Consider the following 20,394-nt stretch of genomic DNA (forward strand, 5'->3'; position numbering starts at 1 on the left):
TCAGAAACGTCAGAGGGAAAAAAAAAACAGCCTATTTGATTAAACTGTTGAAGGTTTCCTGCAGCTACTCCAAAATAAAAGCGCGTTCCTTTAATGCTTTTAATCTGAAAAGCAGCAGGAAGCAAAGAGTGTATCGGGATATTTAGAGGAAACTGTGTGTTATTTTAAAACTGCTTTTTAGGAGGGCAAGAATCACTCAGGTGGGTTATTTTTAATGTACTTTGCAGGTGCAGCAGAAGTAGAGTCCTTCAGACGTCACGAGCACATACTCGAAGCACAAACAGGGACGAGTGCAGCCCAGAATGTAGGCTCTTAATCAGACACTTGTTAATGTAAAGGAAGTGGGGTTTGACCTTAAGTATAAAAGGTCAGCAGGTAGAAGACGTCTCCTTTCCTCCCTGATAACAACGACATCTGTGGCTGTTTGAGTGCAGAACAATTACGTCATTAATCAACCTACCGATCAACAGAAACATTAATCTTCTGTCTCTGCTGGCTGGAGATTTAAAATGAAGACAGGAACACGACAGAGACAAACATGCTGTTAAACCAGCACTCAGAGCAGCTCCTCTCCTCAGGCTAACTCTTAAATCAATCCTTCACGCCGCCTAAAGTGTCGTTTGTCGTCACATTTACATGGTGCAGGAGCAGAACCATGATAACTCAGCGTGCTGGATCAGAGTGCTGTTTTTTTTTACGTCATTATTTTACAATTTACAATTAAATAACATTGATTATCTCGTTACAATGGCCCGGTCAGTGGGTGGGATATGTTAGGCAGCAAATGAACATTTTGTACTCGAAGTTGATGAGTTGGAAGCAGGAAAAATGGGCAAGTGTGAGGATGTGAGCGACTTTGACAAGGGCTAAACTGTGATGGGTAGACGACTGGGTCAGAGCATCTCCAAACCTGCAGCTCTTGTGGGGTGTTCCCGGGCTGGAGCTGTCAGGACCGACCAAAGAGGTCCAAGGAAGGAAAACCGGTAAACCAACGACGGGGTCGTTGATGCGCGTGCGGAGCGAAGGCTGGCCCGTGTGGTCCGCTCCAACAGAAGAGCTACTGTAGCTCAAACTGCTATAAAAGTGAAACGCTGCTTCTGATAGAAAGGTGTCAAAGTAACATCCACGTAAAAGGCAGGACCAAAGGTTTCTGTGCCCATTGTAGACGCTTTTGGTGCTGGACAGGGTTCAGCATGGGCATCCTGACCGGTCTTCACCTACGCAACCCGATACGCAACGAACTGTGATGCACTGTGTCCTCACACCCACCTACCTAAAAATTATTGCAGACCGAGTACACCCCTTCATGGATTCAGGGTTTCCTAATGGCAGTGGCCTCTCTCAGCAGGATGATGCGCCCTGCCACACCGAAGACATGGTTCAGGAATGGTTTGAGTGTTGACTCGGCCTCCAAATTCCCCAGATCTCAGTCCAACCGAGCGTCTGTGGGATGTGCTGGACAAACAAGTCCGATCCATGGAGGCCCCACCTCGCAGCTTACAGGCCTTAAAGGATCTGCTGCTCACGTCTCTGATACCTCAGCACACCTTCAGAGGTCTATCGGTGTAGAGAGGACCACCTGATTGCCTTCCTCCTGCTCACAACATCCCTGTTTAGAGATCACCCTGTGACCCTTTTTGTCACTAAGCTTCTTCTCTCCCAGTTTGGATAATTTCTTCCTTGTGACTAAAAGCTAACTGGACTTCAGTCTCATTACATGTTTATCGTTTTCTCCAGAATCAGAGTTTCAGTGTCTTCCTGCCTCATCTCCACTAATGCACAGGCGGTGATCAGGACATCGTCAGTTCTCTCTTATCAATCAGCTCATTGCTCATTCTGTGGCTGATTTTATCATCCGTTTCCTGGACACAAACAAACGACTTGTTTGCATCGTATCTGAGACAAGAATTACTCTGAAGTCCGAGTCGCAGCGGCTCGGGAGGATTTGAATACCAAATCCTGAAGCATAGTAGACTTTCTCCTCTGTGGAGACAACAACTCTGTTATCAGCTTCTGCACTGAGACTGTTTGTTTGGTCCTGGAGCAACATTAGTCTCAGACATTTCACAGCGTTGCCATATTTTATCTCCAAGAACTGAAGTAGCCTCAGGATGAGACCTGAAGGACGACCAGTGACATTTCCCACCAACTTTTACTCTTGAGGTTTAAAAAATCCCTCCTCACAGTGACCTCTGACCTGTTAAATCCAGTGGAGTGAAGCCCCGATGATAAAAATACTCATCAGCTATCAGCTCCAGCAGGAACAGCGTGTGCTTTGTGGCCCTCTTTCTGCCCCGGGTTTTGCCTCTCAGGCTGCAAAAAGCTTTGCTCTCCATATCATCGCCCACATCTTAGATCTGTCAGGCGATTCAGAGAGGGTTTGTGCTGTGCTCGTTGACGGTAATTTCCCCCAAGATAGAGAATCAATTGGCCAATCAGAGCTTATTATTCCATCTTCATCGCAAATCTGGCAACCCAGGACAGGAAGTGTATACCAGTTCTTATCGTCGCTGTAGCTGCAACGAGTTGTCTTCATTTTAATCTTTGATTTACACAAAGCTGCAAAGGTTTGGTACTTTTTCACCTTGAGCACACAAATATGTGATTTTAAAACATTTGTCAGATAACAACCCCGCAACTCCGGAACAAACCAGCCCCTGTGGCGTGGAGAGAGGCGACCGTACGCAGGATCCAGGCAAACACACGGTTTCATCTGTGATTATTCAAAGGTTTTATCTTTACAGTAATCTGGTGTGTCCAGGTAAATAACCATTCACCTGGTCATGCACATCACCTGGTGCAGAACTACTGACTCTATCAAAATAAAAGCCTAAATACTCGAATAAATTAATAACACAAATGGCATCAATCTTAATCCCGTGTCTTCCTTAAACAAAATTAATAAATAAATGTAAAATAATAAAATGAAACCAGACAATGTGAATAGTGTGTTGAATAACAGAGTCACGTTCTCTGTCAGTGTTTCAGGTCAAAAGACGGTTTATTGATCTGTAACATCGATTGAATCTATAATAATGATGAAGTGATTTATCAGAAGTTACAAACAGGCCACATGTTTGTTGGCTGAAGCTCGTCGAGCTGCTTTTCCTGTTTTATATCTCTAGAAACTGAATATTCAGAATGTTGGATAAAACAAGACATTTAAGGTCTGGAAAAATTTTACTAGTATTTTTCACAATTTTGTGATGTTTAGACTCAAAGATAAATTGTTTATTGATAACTGACAGACTCGTGCCTCATGATACAATTCCCCTATAGGTCAATTTAATGAGGCCATGAAGAACAGTGCTCCCTCTATGGAAGATTACACAACATCAGATCAATGAAACAGTGTCCATTATGTTCATGCAGTTTGTTATCGGCTGCATTTATCATTAGATGTACTTTTTTACAATTAATGCTACATCTGTCATGTCGTAAATATCAGTTATTTTTATTTATTACAAATGAATTCAAACTTTATTTCAGCTCAGACAATCGTTGTGGTTTCCTCCAATCAGGAAGCAGAAAAGTTCCCAATTAAAACAGTGCACAAAACTTTATCAGTCACACTCTATACTTTAGTCATAATAACAATCTAAAATGTAAGTTTTTTAACAAATAGAAGGTCAAAGCTTTTATATATTTATATAGCACATGTAGAAAAGCATCAACTCGACTCTTTTGGGAAACTCTGTTTCTGTTTCTCTTATAAATGATGTAAACAAAATGTTGAATATCCTGTTTGTTATTCTTGTTACAAACTGGAATCAACGTGTCGGGACTGAAAACGTTCTTTAATTTGAATGTAATGTTCTGCGCTTGGTGTCGGCTCTCGATGCTGTTGTGGTGACTGAGCGCGCTCTGAGACCTGCAGCAGCTCCTGAGAGCAGACAGGAACTTCCTCTGGTTTCTCTTTGTTCTGATTGCTCGAGTGACGTTCGCTCTTTGTGCTGCTTCTCAAGAAACTCACGCAGACATGAACACACAGAACATACTCCTCCTGTGAGGACCTGCTGTTGACTCACATTAATACCTGGAGGTGCACAATAACTGGCTGTAAAACCCTCATCTACTAAAGAACAATTTATGTACAACCCCGACCCTTTTGACTTTTGACTGTTATATTTCTGATGTTAAATAGTTGTTATTTCCACCGAAGTGTGTCTTTGTTGTTTTTGTCACCAATGCTTCTTTCTTGGACCTCATTTTTGTTTTTGTTTCACAGGAGGCGGCGGGAACAGAAAAGGAAAAAGTAAGAAATGGAAGCAGCTGCTGCAGTTTCCCCACATCAGTTTGTGCGAAGAGCTGCGACAGACCTCAGGTGAGATAACGCTGCCTTCACCCTGTCTGACACAGGAGGGGTTTTATCTGCCACGATGTGAAAGTCTTTGTGCCCTTTCTGGAGGCCTCTGAAACAGATGTAATCATGGTGACTTTGTTTTAACGCCCCTCCAGCTAAACAAATCTTGTGCAGATCTCACCAGACCTCTTATGGTTTGGATGTCTGGAGGAGGTAAAAGGTTTTACAATGAGACCTTCTGAGGTCCTGAAACAACCTTTTATTTGGCTGTGAGTTTTAAAATGCACCTCAGAGAATAACAGGTTTTCTGTTTTGCAGTTTGAACACAATTTAGATTCATGGGTTTGATTTATAAAAGCTTCTTTAGCACGAAATCATTCTGCCACCACCCCCACCAGCTTTCCCTGCTGAGTTGTAATAACCAATACTTCCTCAGAGTCCTCAGACCAGGCAGGGTCGGCTCATAAAGCTGCTAGCTGTACTGCTAACTTATTATGCTAATTTCAAACCCCATATGTCATATATATATTAATATTTTAACAAACTGCGACATGTTCAGCACCATTACATCGAGTCTATAAGGGAGCAAGACTTCATGGCTGCATTAGCGTCCGACAGACGAGCCTCATATCAAGTCTGTTTGTCTTGTTGCTGTGGAAACATTCAAAGCAACAGTCAAGCTAAAACTTCAATCATGTCGGCCGCACGAACATCTCGCTTGTGGGCGTGTGCAGAAAGTCCGATTGAGGCTTCTTAAGGACCCGATAAATTGTGGGTTCGGACAGCCCTCGATACTCGACTCAACAAGACTTCCCAAAAAATTCAACTGCCAAGTCTGCAACAGCAAAGAAGTGCAGACATGTGGATTCAGCCGGAGAGATCACCATCCACAGAGCCACACTTCTAGTGTGAAGCAGCACATGGGTAAACAAATGCATCAGACGGACAGAGCTACAAGTTTCCCTAATGACAGCTGAGCTGCACAACGTTAAACACAGACATGTGGTTGATACTTTAAGGTGAATCTTCTCTTTAACTGGCAGCAGCTGACTCTCCTTCCTCTCCGCGGAGGGAAAGTCCATACTGAAAGGCCTCCAGCCCGGGTTATAAGTGTATGATTCAGTCTTCAGGACGTGTATGAGTCTATGTATAGCTGTGTTATACATCATCAAAGCTCTTATTCAATCATACTCTTTATTTTTAACCCGGTCTCACTGTGTTGTCTCTTCACACACAGCAGCCTCTATAACTTAAACACTTAATCGTATGTAATGGTCATTTGGTACGGTGGCCCCCGAGGTTCAAAACAAATCAGGCACACAACAATCTGTGTCCACTTAAGTCACATTATCGGGCTATTTTTAGAAACATAGACAAACAGAAACATGATCTAATTATTATTAATAATGTATTAGGTTCCACTGTGTTTACATGATCAATGTTGGTTTTTCATTTCCTCCTAATAATAGTCTGCAACAATAAACAGCCATTCATCCCTGTGCTGGGTATCCAAGCTCCCAGCTGCAGGTTCATGTAAAGAACGGGGAGAAGATGTTGCATCATGCATCTCCCATCACGTTGGTGTTTTCTAGCTTTTTGCAGAAAAAATTATTGTGTTTAAATCGGGTTGAGTTTTTGGCCGTATCATCCTCCTTTTTCTGAATGAACTCACTCATCTTCCGTGAAAAGCAGAATTAGGCATGAAATCTGTGGAGGAACAAATCAGCAGCCCGCGGCGACCTTCCTTTGCAAGTGAACTTTTTAATGAGTACAGCACAACAAAGACAGAGGAACGTCCGACCAACAGTTTTACTTTTTGTATATATTTTAAAATAATTAATTTAGTAACGTTTGCAGCCATGATTTTAGTTTCTTTAAAGCCTTCCGGTGGTGTCTTTTCGGGGACCTTGGGTTTGGGTTTTGCATCCATTGAAAAACTGGTTCTGTCCAGGGAATCGTTTCAAAGAGGACGCTCTGATCTCCAGTTAGATGAACAATGATCATGTGTGGTTGTAAAAAACAAATCTTGCAAAACAGTTCACAAGAAATGTGACATTCAGAGAACCAAAGTTATAAGCGTAACCTAAACGAACGTTTACCATATATTTAAAGTAGTGCATCTCATGAGACAGCAATAATGTCATGAACAAAAACTGGACAATACACAAAGTAATGCAGATTATATCCCGACCAACGCTATCCACCAGTGTGGGCTTTTATAGTGTTCCAGTTTGGGCCTTCATGAAAATGTTTTATTTTAAAGGTAAACATTTCTTTACTAAAGTAATTTGTTTAACAAAGCAGCCTTCTGAGTACGTTTGCATCCTCGTACTGGAACAAAGTTGGTGCACAATCTACATAAAAAAGTTCCAGCTCAATAAAATCACTATATCGTCACCTTATTGGTTATTGGTGATTTTGTTTGTCCAAAATCAGAAATGGTTTCAGCCTCAGTCTAAAAAAAAACATTCTGCTCAGGCTCTAAATGTTGACATCAAATAAACTTAATGAACTTACACTGCAGCTAAAGGAGCAAACGGAGAATCTCACTTTTTCACTAGTTTTGAGGAGTAGTGACGCCTTTAACATGTAGTGAGAGTTAAATCATCGTTTGTTGGTGGTTTAACCACTTTAACATTTGCAAAGTGATTCAAGAAGAACTTTTTTTGCAGCAAATTTTTAAAAATACAAACAATTTTGAAAGAAATGATTTTCAAGTCATTTTGTACTCAACCCCCCTTTTTCCAGCACAGACCCAGTGAAGTCATTAAAAAGGTAGTGTGACTAAAACACACACGTCACAAAGACAAAGTAAAAAAGAGTTGATAATCCCTGCAGATTTGAACTGAGCTGTCACCGTCAGTGCGCTCCTCCGTCCATCACTCGGGCTCTTGCAGACGACCTTTGTACGCGCCTTCTGTCATCGGCAGATTCAAACTCATGTTGTGTTTTGTAATGTTGAGGATTTCACTGCTTCCTGTCACACGTGGACGCAGGGGAGCGAGCTGTTGTAACTTCTCTCTTTTTATTTTCCCTTTTTAATGAATTTTCTGTTTAATTTCTGTGTTTTCTGTGACCCTCAGCTGCTTCGTCATGAGCCTGCATACAACACAAACGTACAGACTACAATACTTTCACAGACAAGCAGCTGAAATGTGTCCTAACTCGACTCTTTTCGTAACAGGCAGATCTTTGATCCGGCACAGTAAAGTCAGGCGCACGAAAACTCTGAATGCAAAAACAGTTTCTTACCACAGAGGAAACTGTGGCCGCTGCAGAAAGAGGAAGCAGATCAGTGTTTTTGCTGTTTGAAGCAGCAGCATGGTTAATAACAGGTGACAGATTGGAGAGTTTATGATACCAGAACAAACAGAAGATCTCTGGTTACAGCCAGGAGAGGAGTAAAAGGTTTCCTGTAGCAGGTGACACGTGCTGTCTCCACGTCGACGATCAGGCCTGGATTTGCAATGAAGCCAGGACTGTGGCATTGAAGCAAAACTTGAAGTGGAAAAGGAAAGGGGACAAGGTCAGCTTCAGAGGCGCTGAGCGCAGTGTGCAGGATCAGCTGCACCTCTTCAGTAAACCGATTCCTAACTTTATTGTCGGGCAACTGACGCTCGTCTTACGATCAAACCGACCCAGGGCTCCCGATGGAGTTGCATGTTTAATGTTAAAGTCGATTACTGCTTCTTATCGGTGAATCTTGACATCCCTAGAAGATGTAAAGTGTTGTTGGAAGCCAGCGAGGGAACATGTTCAGCTTCTTCTGCTGTGTGTTCGGTTTGACGCCTGAAGACGGACCTCCAATCCTGCAGATCAGTGTGGGACTTTCCCACATTGAACGTTTACAGCTATGTGAAGAGTGAGTGTGATGCTGAGAAGATTTATCTTAAAAATACACGTCTATTCCCCCTCCAGGCTAAAGCCTTTTTCCTCGAGACAGCAATCATACCAAGAACTACAGTCAAGAACTGGGACACAGGGTAGATTCTGCTCCTCTTTCTGTTCTACACTGAGTATAAATATCCTACAACACGTCTTTTGTCAGACGTTTCTTTTTTTAACCGACGGCCTTCGTTTTTTAGCATTAAATTATGTTTAGGGCACTTTGTCTGTTAGCGCCTCTTAGTGCTGTCTGACTTCCTTACCCTGTCTTTGGCTCCAAAGCTCACAGGTTCCTACTGAAGACGTTACATCAAAAACACCTGACAGACAGAAAGATTCCTAGAACAGCTGCTCACTGATGTTTCTAGTAAATGTTACTTCACAGGAGGAAACGGTTAATGAGTATTTACAGCGTTGAATGAATCCAATTTTAGTGTCTAGTGAGTCTGTTGGTTTTCCCAGATGGAGGAAATTCCCTGTCAAAGAGATTTAAAGCCAGCGCTGATGGAAAAATGATCATCGGAAAAATCCAAGAACTGGAAATCAAAAATGTTCAAATCCTCTGAGTGCAGAAAACAACTGTTGAACAAGAAGAACATGAACTTAAAAGTTCTGTGAGGACTTTTTATCTGGTTATGAAACAGACTGAATTCAACGATGCCTCAGTGTGACCTGCACAGGCAAACATCAGGAAGGACGTGGACATTAAAACTAAGTCTATAGAGACAGTCAGTCACTGCTGTTACCAGGTCGCGTTTAACAAAGCACTTCACAAACTGCTGAATGAAAGAGCCTTTGTTTACATTTTCTGGCAGCGATTCAAAACGACTGATACATTAAGACAGTTAAAAGGAAGCAGGAGGCGGTGACGCATGTGAAGGACGGGATCAGCAGAGAGAGGAGACATTCAGCTTTGTCCACAGGGGGCGCCAACATCGACACAAAAAGTGCAACCGCTTCTCTGCTATCAGCTCCCCTCCCAACACCCTTAAACATCATCCTGAACTCTAAATCCAAAGTGGTTCATCGAGTAAATCTCTTACCCAGTTTGAAGACAACCGTCTTTTCCAGTTGCCGAAGATCGCGTTAAACGCAGCTGTGAGGAACTTTCATTTTGTGTGGATTCTTGTAGACGCTGTCGGCCAAGATGGCGGCAGAGTCACAGACTCTCAGGGAGACGTACGTCTGTCGTGCCGTAGCTAGTTTGGCTTCCGATTTTCTTTTACACATTTTAAGTCCACGTGGGGCATTTGGGCGTTATTTCCATGAAGACAGGACTGACAGGAATCTAGACTAAACTGTGAATTTCCTTTCTACCGTTTATTTCTTGCACTGAATTTACTTTCTGTATCAAACTGGACTCATTGAAATGCACTTTGATTTCATCACATGAAGCGATTATGTTTGATATTTCGTTTGATATCGACTGTTTGGGAAAGAAAACCTGGACCGGACTTTGAACTTCCTGTAGGAACGTTAAATAATATAAATACGTGACATTAAATTCCTCCCGTTTGTGGGGCTTATTGTTTGTTGAGTATGCATATTTCTTTTAGGCATATGTCTGTTTTGGGTTTATTCTTGGGACGGTTGTCTGTTTCTGTTTCTGCAGCGTGCTGTTAATCTGCTCGTCTGACACCAATGCAGCCGCGATTTAAAATAACTACAGAGGCATCAGCATTAAATTCAGTCTCCTCACGTTCAAACAACAAATACATTTTCATTTCCAGAAATAATCACAACTGAAACAGAAAAATTAGATGGAAAGATTCCTGTTTTTTCCTAATATTTCACCCTTCCTGTGTGTTCATGTTTTCTTCAAAGGGTCGACCTCTCCTGCAGGTTAACTCGAGCAACATGTGATGTCATGTGATGTGCAATATAATCTCTTATCATGATGTTTACCGCTGCGTCCCCATCCACCGGCGCTGTCTGGTTGTACTACACATCCATACAAGGCACGGCAAGCATCCAGAGTAAACACACAGGCCACATTGTGAGCAGGACGTCCATTAGAGGAGAAGCTCTGATGTCGACCTCTGATAACTCTTAGACTGCCTTCAGGTGCAGCGCGGCGACACGCAGGCTGGATGGGATCAGATCCAGGAGATTATAGAAGAGTTTATGTACTAAATGTGTTTGTTGGAGCTTTTTAGGACAATTAGTCACCAGACATAAGAACAGGCAGTAAATCAGGAAGTTTATTACATGTTCTACACCTCAGGAACTCGTAGAAGAACAGAGGAACTGTTTCAGAAACTCTTCGTTCATTTTTAAACTGGTTCAAGACTTAAAACACTGAAACAGAGACAGATTGATTTAGTTACAGGAGCCTGTGAGGAGACTCTTCTGTCAGAGCTGACCTCTGACCCTGGGAGCCCTGGGTTTAACTTAACACGACTGAATTTCTCGGACACGAGTTTGCAGAATTGAAAGGAAGGCCTGGTGTGGTAGAGTCACTACAGGACGAGGGGATGAGGAGGAACTTGTAATGTTGTTAGCCTCTAAATAGAGTTATGTAAGCAACCTACAAAACAGTCAAAATGCAGATCAGAGCACGAAAAGGAAGCAGAACTGTATTTGTTTAAATGCAAATATACCAAACACTGTTTATGTTTCATTTCCAACATTCAGACCACGTTTCTACAAAGTCAGACAATTATATATTTTTTCAGTGCTATTTACCAGAAACTGCATAAAAAGATGGATGACATGACGGCTCCCTAAAGGTGAAGCCAAACCCTCTCTATCGCCCCCTGCTGCCTGGCTGCAGTATAGCTCATAAAGCCCGCCTCCTCCATGCTGATTTATGTCCAAGTGTTCATTTTTCTGACAGGGTTATTTTTAATTAGTTATTTGATGCTGTAAAAAGGGGGTGTGGCCTCATAATTGACAGCTCTGTTGACAAATGGAGCTCCTGCAGCGCTCTGTTCCCGAGTAGCAGAGTAGAGGAGGAACGGCGAGAGAAGACGTAACTAACACTAACATTACAGTCACTGAACTTTCCATCAGCGTGAATATCTGCTTCAGACCGACACAAGAAGCTGTTCTGCTGCAGACTGAGCCCACCTGAGGGCTCCAACACGCCAAGGACACCTGAGGGCTCCAACATGACAACAGGAAAAGGTGTGCTTTGGGTAGAGGAAGGGGCGGGGTGTCAATACTGCAGCTCCACCAGCCGATCTCTACTGCACACACTCTGGATACAGATGAGCAGGATGGCACATGTCCGGGGGATTTGGCTTCATTGAAGGTGGAGACGCGTCGTCCATCTTTATATACAGTCATTGTTAGTCTTCGCTGCCATTGGTAGCAAAGTGTAAATAAAGAGTGCTGAACATTTGCGGCTATTTTTCTGGCTGCCCTAGAGTTGAAAAAGTTCAGCTTTGGGAAAAATGCTGCATTCTTATTGTGACTTTAAAGCTACAATCAGTAGGATGTAGGTAGGTTGCACGACCATGCTAACCATCGGTTACCTTTGCGCTAGCATGCTAACCGCCGGTTTGCTTGTCCTACCCGGTTTGAGGCACCTACCTGTCAAACAGAAAGAAGGCACACTCTGCATCGCTCTTTGGCCATGTTCGCCGGTCTGAATGGGGCCCAGCTGCTAATTTGAACCACTCCCACTCTCACCTGTACGCTGTGATTGGCTCAGGGAACCACGACAGCGCCCCTCCTGAAAATGACCTGTGCAAAGAAAAACAACAGAATAGGTGCAGAGGGAAGGGTCTCACAGGGTCTGCACACACACTCAGCAGCACACATGTATAGAGGCCCAGAAGTGATGATTTATACATTTGTAAAAGTCTATATTTTATTTTTCTAGACAAATCCTTCTTATTACACCTTTAAGTACGGCTCTCCAATCACAGTAGAGGAGGGGCGGGACAAAAGCACCCAAAATGAACCCACAAAAATCAGACAGCCTTCCCTTCATCCAGACAAGAGCTGTACCTGTGGCCACATTTTACCTTCATGGATATTCAGTAAACTCTCGAGCACGCCCAGCCGGACATCTTCAGTTGGGAAAAACATCTCTGATGGACAGACGGCTGAATTGAGGTCACTTTGCTTTCATTAAGTTTTTATCTGTTGCATCATTTTCTTGATTTTTCCTCTTCTTGGAGGTGATGACGCAAATAATATTGTTGAAAGATGACTTTTACTGTCTCATTACTTCCTGCGATTTAAGCACCAATAGTTACTGCTGATTGCTCTTAAGAGGAAGTTTGTCTCACAGCCGGGTTAAACATGAAATATACACAGACATGAGCTGACTTGTGCTACTTGTGTTGGTGTGAACTTCGTTCCGGACAGAAGTTTTGGTCTCTTCAGGACACCTTCAGCGCTGCCTCTTTCCTGAAGATGCGATGCAAATACTCTGTGATTTGAATGAGTTCAGTCGAACGTGTCGTCTCACAGGCGGAGTGACGCACGCAGGCAGGAAGTTCAACATGTCGCTGCACAAAAACTACACGTTCTTACAAACTGATGCCTGAGGGAGAGAGGAGGAGGAATACTGATGCATGTGAAAGGCAAAGAAAGGTGTGAGAGTCACAATTATAAGTTCTGATTCAGGTCTGAAAACTTAGTTTGACCGTTGACAGTTTTGTGAAACCAGAAGACGTGGGGAGAGGGAGGGTTGAGAAACACATTCAGGAAACAGTCAACTTCCTCGTTTGTCAGAAACAAGTTCTTCTCTTTTCTTCTTCTCTTCTCTCCTTTTTCTCCTCCTCTCTCCTCACACATTATTTCATACCATGCAGGACGTCTGCAACAGTTCTCTCTTGCACAACATCTTCTGACCACTGTGATCGTGCTGCTTTGCACACTGCTCAGCTGCATTCAGGCATGTTCTTTATTTCCACTAAACACCAGATGCAATCTTCAGATGTGACGTGTGTAAATTAGAAAAAACAAAACAAAACCCTTATTCACAGTAAAGTAGTTCTCATATTTGTTGTGCAAAATGTTGTGTAATTGTTTGGAAATCTCGTGTCCTGGTCGCCTCACTGAACTCAGTGCTCTGTGAGGACGTGACTGAGGCAATGCTTCAATATGGAAACCATTCATTCAGGAAGATTTGCAGACTGAAGACAGAAACTTAATCAGATGTCAAGGTGGCATAAAACTGTCCTCCGAACTGCCCAGCAGTAAATATGTCAACAGGAAGTTGGTTGCTCGGAATCTTCTGGATATTTTCCGACTAAACGCTCAACATGTTGTTGTTGTTGTAGCTGTGTTATATTTGGTCGGAGAGGTTTCGTGACGTGTCCCTGTGTGTAGCTACATGTATGATCTGCTGTAACAGAGACTGCCTCTGAGGAACAGTGGTATCAGAGTTTACAGCCATGCTAGCATCTCTGTTAGCCTGTGCTGTGTTCACCGTGTTCCTCATCCTACCCTGCATTCAAGTGCTCCTTCAGTGGGTCTGGCTCCAGAGGTGGGATGTTATTTTGTTCACAAGCTTTGCGTCGTACTGTGGGAACAAAAAGGAACTAAATAAAACATACTCTACGTGGACAGTGGGGCTGCATGATTACGGCCAAAATGATCATCACGATTATTTTGATCAATATTGATGACTCACAAATGTTGCATCAAGGACTTAAAATTAGGTCCTTTACCTGAATGTGGTGCATCATGGGTAATTTCTTTGGTAGGTGGGTGATAGGGTGGCTCTGTGCAGCGTCTCTGTTCTGGATGTCTGACTTGACGCTGGAGGACGGGGAGCAGCTCGTTCTTCCTCTCGGCCTTCACACTCATCATGCTGCACTTTTTCAGCTGCTTCAACAAGTTAGTCGTGTTGCTTTGCGGCGCAGACGCAGGTTTCATGACCTCTCTGCTGATTATTGTTTCTTCTTCACATCACTTAAACCTGAAACACCGCCAAACAAGCGCTGACGAGCCGCTTCAGGGGACCAGCTCTTCGTCTTCTGTTCCACACATCCGACTTTAGTTTCTCCGACCGTCTCTGTTGTTTACTCTTCCTCTCTAAACTGCCGCTGTGAGGTCGGCGCTCATCACATGACATGACATGCCAGCTCCCCCAAGAGTGAAGCCCAAAGCTCTCCATCGCCCCCTGGGGGAGCGGCTGTTAGTTTAGGGAGCGCTTGAGTTTTCTTCAGGCGGAGCATTTTAAACGTCAACATCACCATGACGAGAGGACAAAATCGTGATCAGGATTAATGTTCGCGACTCGAAACCATGACTGTCTCCACAGCAATCCTTCAGTAGTTGTTGTGCTGTGATGTTTGTGTTGACACGGGCAACTGAACACAAAGAACACTCTTCACTACACGCAGCATCACACAGAGCTGTGAGTGTCGATCCACCGCATCATGCCTGCGTGTGTAATCACCTCCTTCCTCTCATAAAGAGACGGCTTTGATCTGGTATATAAATGTATTGATGGGGGCCGTGAAGCCCGCGGAGGCCCGACAGAGGCCTCTTTGTGGAGGTTCTGTGTTGGATGAGGTACGCCGTGTTCTGTCCCGTCCTTTCATGTAAATTACACCTCCAGTCATGACCAATGATCCACGACCACATCATGAAGGATTCCCAGAACTGAGGGATGTTCTGCTTCACGCATGAGAAGCCAGTGTGGGATTGTGGCTCCGTGAGCTGTAATGAAGCTAATTTGTGGAGAGCAGAACAATGTGTTCGGACTGGATGTAAAGAGGCATTATTGACCATCGATTAGCGATGTTAACTGGAGTCAGATTGGTCTTAAAGCCACCAAACAAGTCGTGTTGTTGCCTCCCAGATATTCCACCATTCTCAGCTCATCCCTTTTTCTTCCAGTGTTTCTCCTTTGCTCTCATTTACAAACCATTTCCTCGCTTTGCTCACTTTGCAGCAGGACATGTGAAGCATGTTGGAGCAGCGTAGAGAGAAAAGAGATCATTAGAGTAGAACAGGAGGGAACAAAGAGGACGTAGCGGCGTAGCAGAGCGAAGCAGAGGAGAGATAAGTAGAGCAGAAAAGACTCAAAGCTGGATAAAACAGGACGAGGCCTCAGCTCACATCCGTCACTGAGATATCGATGGAAATGACTCATTAAAGGGACAAGACATTAATTTGGTGACTCCGCCCGAGTCGTGCTCGTTTAATGTCCAGAAGCAGGCAGGGAGGGTCTGATGAGCGGCTGTTGGTCCCTACATGCAGGCCTTGCTCTCTAAGAGGAGGTGCTGTGTGATATCTGCATCCTGCCTCTCTCCTGCATCGGATCACTCAAGCTCATCATGCAGCCATCCAGAGTCTATCAACACATCTAAATGTGCTGCAAACATGCTGAAGACTGCTGAAAATATGCACAGCTCATGTTATTACATTATTGATTGCATCATGGGAAATGTAGGCTGCTCCCTGTACTAGTGGAGCAAGGACAGGTCAACTTCTGCTCTTTCAATATGAGCAATTGTTTTTGTCCTTTGGAGAAACACGTACACACCTGAATGCAGCACTACATGAAAGCTCAGCCATGCTGTTGTCCTGGTTTTGACGGGGTTTTAAATGTTCAGCTGAGTGAAGTCAAAACAAACTGTGTGTCTGACAACATTTGGAAAACATGCCGTTGTTGGAGAATAAATGTGTTCAGGGTGCCGTCGCAAGTTTCAGACTTTTATTCAGCAGCCCAAACGGCTGAGAGCGGATACGTGAACGTTGGAGACGGCGAGGTCTTGTTGGCGACAGCGTTTAACGGTATCGTAATGATTGGATTCATTTCCTTTTCTAGATAAAGCCCTGTTTTATTTTATGATGTGACACGAGCGAATTAACTCAGGACCCAGGAAAACATACTTGTGGACCTTTTTGCTACATAAACTTTTGGCTAACCAGCTGCAGAACATGCTGTAATGTCTTCTTAATGACCTGCGTCCACTAGATCCGCCTCATGTTCTTCAGGAGCCATGTTTTTATCTGGGTTTTGCTGACATATTGGGTTTGCCTTTATCTGACAGGACAGCTGAAGACAGACAGGAAATGTGGGGAGGAGAGAGTGGGAGGTGACACCAGCAAAAGATCGGCAGACCAGGAGTCAAACCTGTGATCAGCGCGTCCACTGTGGCCTCTGTACGTGGGGCGCCTGCTCTACCTACTGAGCTAAACCGAGATGTTGTTTTGTTTCATGCTGAGTAACACCTGATGCAGGTGGATGACTCCACAGATATATTGGAGAGCATGACATACTGCCAGCTGCTTACAGGTTACAGGCAAGCAGGTTCAGGTTGGCAAAAAGACTCACAAGAAAAAACAGAAATAAGTCGAATGCATCTTTACATTTAGCCAAAAACTTTTAGCCTTCATCTTAAAGCAAACGTGCATTTCGAGCTTCAGAGATGCAAACTGCTCCGGCAGAAACAAACAAGCAATGCAACTTTCAAAGTATTCAAACCATGTTGTTGTAAATGCAAATGTGCATGTTGCAAATGTTTCTGTGAAGGAAACGAACTTTGTAAGGCCTGAAGAATACATGTGTTCATGTAGTCAGTCCGCTCTGCAGAGCACCCAGGGGCTGTTAGCTTATAGGGCCATTGTTGTGTTGAGACGTGTTGTTCCTGTTGTTAAAGGTTATCGATCGCTGCAGGTGAAACCTCGGTGATTGTGTGTTAATATTTGGTGGTACAGATGAAAACAGCTGCCTGTGAGTTTGTCTCTCTCCTTTTTCGATCCCTCTGACCTCTCCACTCCTGTCTGCTCCTCTCTGCTCCTCTCCACTCCTCTCTGACCTCTCTGCTCCTCTCCGCTCCTCTCCGCTCCTCTCCGCTCATCTCCGCTCCTCTCTGACCTCTCTGCTCCTCTCTGACCTCTCCGCTCCTCTCTGCTCCTCTCTGACCTCTCTGCTCCTCTCTGCTCCTCTCCGCTCCTCTCTGACCTCTCCGCTCCTCTCTGACCTCTCTGCTCCTCTCTGCTCCTCTCTGACCTCTCTGCTCCTCTCCGCTCCTCTCCGCTCATCTCCGCTCCTCTCTGACCTCTCTGCTCCTCTCTGACCTCTCCGCTCCTCTCTGCTCCTCTCTGACCTCTCTGCTCCTCTCTGCTCCTCTCCGCTCCTCTCTGACCTCTCTGCTCCTCTCTGCTCCTCTCTGACCTCTCTGCTCCTCTCCGCTCCTCTCTGCTCCTCTCCGCTCCTCTCTGACCTCTCCGCTCCTCTCTGACCTCTCTGCTCCTCTCTGACCTCTCTGCTCCTCTCCGCTCCTCTCTGCTCCTCTCCACTCCTCTCTGACCTCTCTGCTCCTCTCCACTCCTCTCTGACCTCTCCGCTCCTCTCTGACCTCTCTGCTCCTCTCTGCTCCTCTCTGACCTCTCTGCTCCTCTCCACTCCTCTCTGACCTCTCCGCTCCTCTCTGACCTCTCTGCTCCTCTCTGACCTCTCTGCTCCTCTCCACTCCTCTCTGCTCCTCTCTGACCTCTCTGCTCCTCTCTGACCTCTCCGCTCCTCTCTGCTCCTCTCCACTCCTCTCTGACCTCTCTGCTCCTCTCTGCTCCTCTCCGCTCCTCTCTGACCTCTCTGCTCCTCTCCGCTCCTCTCTGCTCCTCTCCGCTCCTCTCTGACCTCTCTGCTCCTCTCTGCTCCTCTCTGACCTCTCTGCTCCTCTCCGCTCCTCTCTGCTCCTCTCCACTCCTCTCTGACCTCTCTGCTCCTCTCCACTCCTCTCTGACCTCTCTGCTCCTCTCAACTCCTCTCTGACCTCTCCGCTCCTCTCTGACCTCTCTGCTCCTCTCTGCCCCTCTCCGCTGCTCTCCACTCCTCTCTGACCTCTCTGCTCCTCTCCACTCCTCTCTGACCTCTCCGCTCCTCTCTGCTCCTCTCTGCTCCTCTCCGCTCCTCTCTGACCTCTCTGCTCCTCTCTGACCTCTCTGCTCCTCTCTGACCTCTCCACTCCTCTCTGCTCCTCTCTGACCTCTCCGCTCCTCTCTGCTCCTCTCTGCTCCTCTCCGCTCCTCTCTGACCTCTCTGCTCCTCTCCGCTCCTCTCTGCTCCTCTCCGCTCCTCTCTGACCTCTCCGCTCCTCTCTGCTCCTCTCCGCTCCTCTCTGACCTCTCTGCTCCTCTCTGACCTCCCCGTCCTCTCCGCTCCTCTCTGACCTCTCCGCTCCTCTCTGCTCCTCTCCGCTCCTCTCTGACCTCTCTGCTCCTCTCTGCTCCTCTCCGCTCCTCTCTGACCTCTCCGCTCCTCTCTGCTCCTCTCTGCTCCTCTCCGCTCCTCTCTGCTCCTCTCTGCTCCTCTCCGCTCCTCCCTACAATCACATTTGTTTGTTTTCCTGACTCACTTTGCATCAACATGAGTCACACATGCAAATCAACGTTTCCTTGGGTCGTTTTTGTCCTGAAGCAGAGCTGGACAGACGAACTCAAACAACCCCACACATATATATGAAACCTCCCTTTGATTCAGCAGCATCATCATGACTTGATTCCCTCATGTTGTAAGCACCTGCAGGAAAGTGAAATACAGTCACAGTGTGTTCAAACACTTTGTGTAACCAGGTTTCTTTTCCTGGTCCCACTTCCCTCATAACGTTATTTAGAACTAGACTCTTTCTGCGCTCTTTAGCTTTTTCTTTAGGTACGCAACTACGGATTATTTTTATCACTCAATTTATTGTCTACAGTATTTCAACATTGGAAATTACCAATTACAAGTTCCTGAGGTGACTTCTTTAAATGTGCTTTTCCAGCAAAGAGTCTGAAACTGGAAGATGTTTAGTTTTCTGACACTGAAGAGTTTAAAAAAGGAAATATTTACATTTCAGGGCCTTAAAGCTGATAAATTTAGCATTTCTTTCTTTAAATAATCTGTAGGACAAAAGACATTCACTCATCTTTCAGCTCTATAATACAACAGTTTGTATTTTCTGACTGCTGTGCACCTCGACAAACTTTCCCAGGTTAAAATCCAACCTTGGGTCCTGCAGTTCATGTGGATGTACTTTGACACGTACCACCAACCTAAACATCGTTGCAGACCGAGCACACCCCTTCATGGAAACAGTATTCCCTAATGGCAGTGGCCTCTCTCAGCAGGATGATGCTCCCTGCCACGCTGCAGACATGGTTCAGGAATAGTTTGAGGAACGAGTTCAAGGTGTCGACTTGGCCTCCTAATTCCCCAGATCTCAATCCAACCGAGCGTCTGTGGGATGTGCTGGACAAACACGTCCGATCCATGGAGGCCCCACCTCGCAGCTTACAGGCCTTAAAGGATCTGCTGCTCACGTCTTGGTGCCAGATACCTCAGCACACCTGCACAGGTCTGGTGGAGTCCATGCCTCGACGGGTCAGGGCTGATTTGGCGACAAAAGGGGAGCTACACTATATTAGGCAGGTGGTCCTAATGTTCTGGCTGATCGGTGAGACTCCAGATGAATACTCATAACGTGTGTGTTTACTCGAGGCTGTGTGCGCTCATATTTCACTATGAGCTGCGTCAGCGTCATTCACTGTTTTGTTTTACGGTCCTCTCGCTCGGTCAGATTCGTCACGCTGCTCAGAATAACTATTGATTTGTTATTAACGTATTTCTGTCTCCTGCAGACGTCCTCTGTATGTGAATACACGAAGGTTAGAAACACTCTGATTGGTGGATAATAATTCACTTTAATCCAGAGGATGGGAGTCGACATTAACAAATAAGGAGATGTTTTAGTGCTTTGTATTTTATTCTGACTTACACAGGAAGTCAGTGGGTTAAGGGCAGATCTGGAGATACGCTTCTTTATAACCTGGCAGCTGTGTTTGGAGCGTGTTGTTATCTTTAAGCCTGTTGGGCTTCTTTTACAACCTTTATCAGCCCTCTAATCACCATTGTTTGCATGTTTTTGTTTCGCTAGCTGCAAATGAAATGTAAATAGGATCATTCATGTGTTTGCTGTGTGATTTAATGCTCAGCTCATTTCCCTGTTAGAAGAATGAGCCTGATATGGCGTCTGCAGGAGGTGTCCATGTGAAGATATTTAGTTAAAGAAACAACAGAATGTTATTCATGGTCGTGTTGTGTTTCTGTGTCTCCTCAGAGAAGGACTACAGCAGCCTGTGTGAGCGGCAGCCCATCGGACGGTTACTCTTCAGACAGTTCTGTGAGACCCGACCCGAGCTGAGACGCTGCGTCAAGTTCCTGGACGCTGTGGTGAGAAGAGTGTGTGTGTTTGTTTGTCCTGTTCCTGGAAAGTGTGTGTGTTTTTGTTGGAGAGTTTGAGTGTTTT

The 20,394-nt window shown here is 45.1% G+C and overlaps 1 protein-coding gene across 1 annotated transcript in view; it reads left to right on the top strand.

Moving 5' to 3' along the window:
* The window catches only part of grk6 (G protein-coupled receptor kinase 6), a 45,619-nt gene that overhangs the window by 4,498 nt on the left and 20,727 nt on the right, over positions 1-20,394 (top strand). The window contains exons 2-3 of the mRNA XM_069665698.1: positions 4,229-4,324; positions 20,206-20,318. Of these exons, the coding sequence (XP_069521799.1) occupies positions 4,229-4,324; positions 20,206-20,318 (209 nt within the window). The remainder of the gene's footprint in view (positions 1-4,228; positions 4,325-20,205; positions 20,319-20,394) is intronic.

Source organism: Semicossyphus pulcher, unplaced genomic scaffold (assembly GCF_022749685.1).
Source record: "Semicossyphus pulcher isolate SPU_LCO1_2020_fin unplaced genomic scaffold, fSemPul1.0.p SCAF_10, whole genome shotgun sequence".
Classification (NCBI taxonomy): domain Eukaryota; kingdom Metazoa; phylum Chordata; class Actinopteri; order Labriformes; family Labridae; genus Semicossyphus; species Semicossyphus pulcher.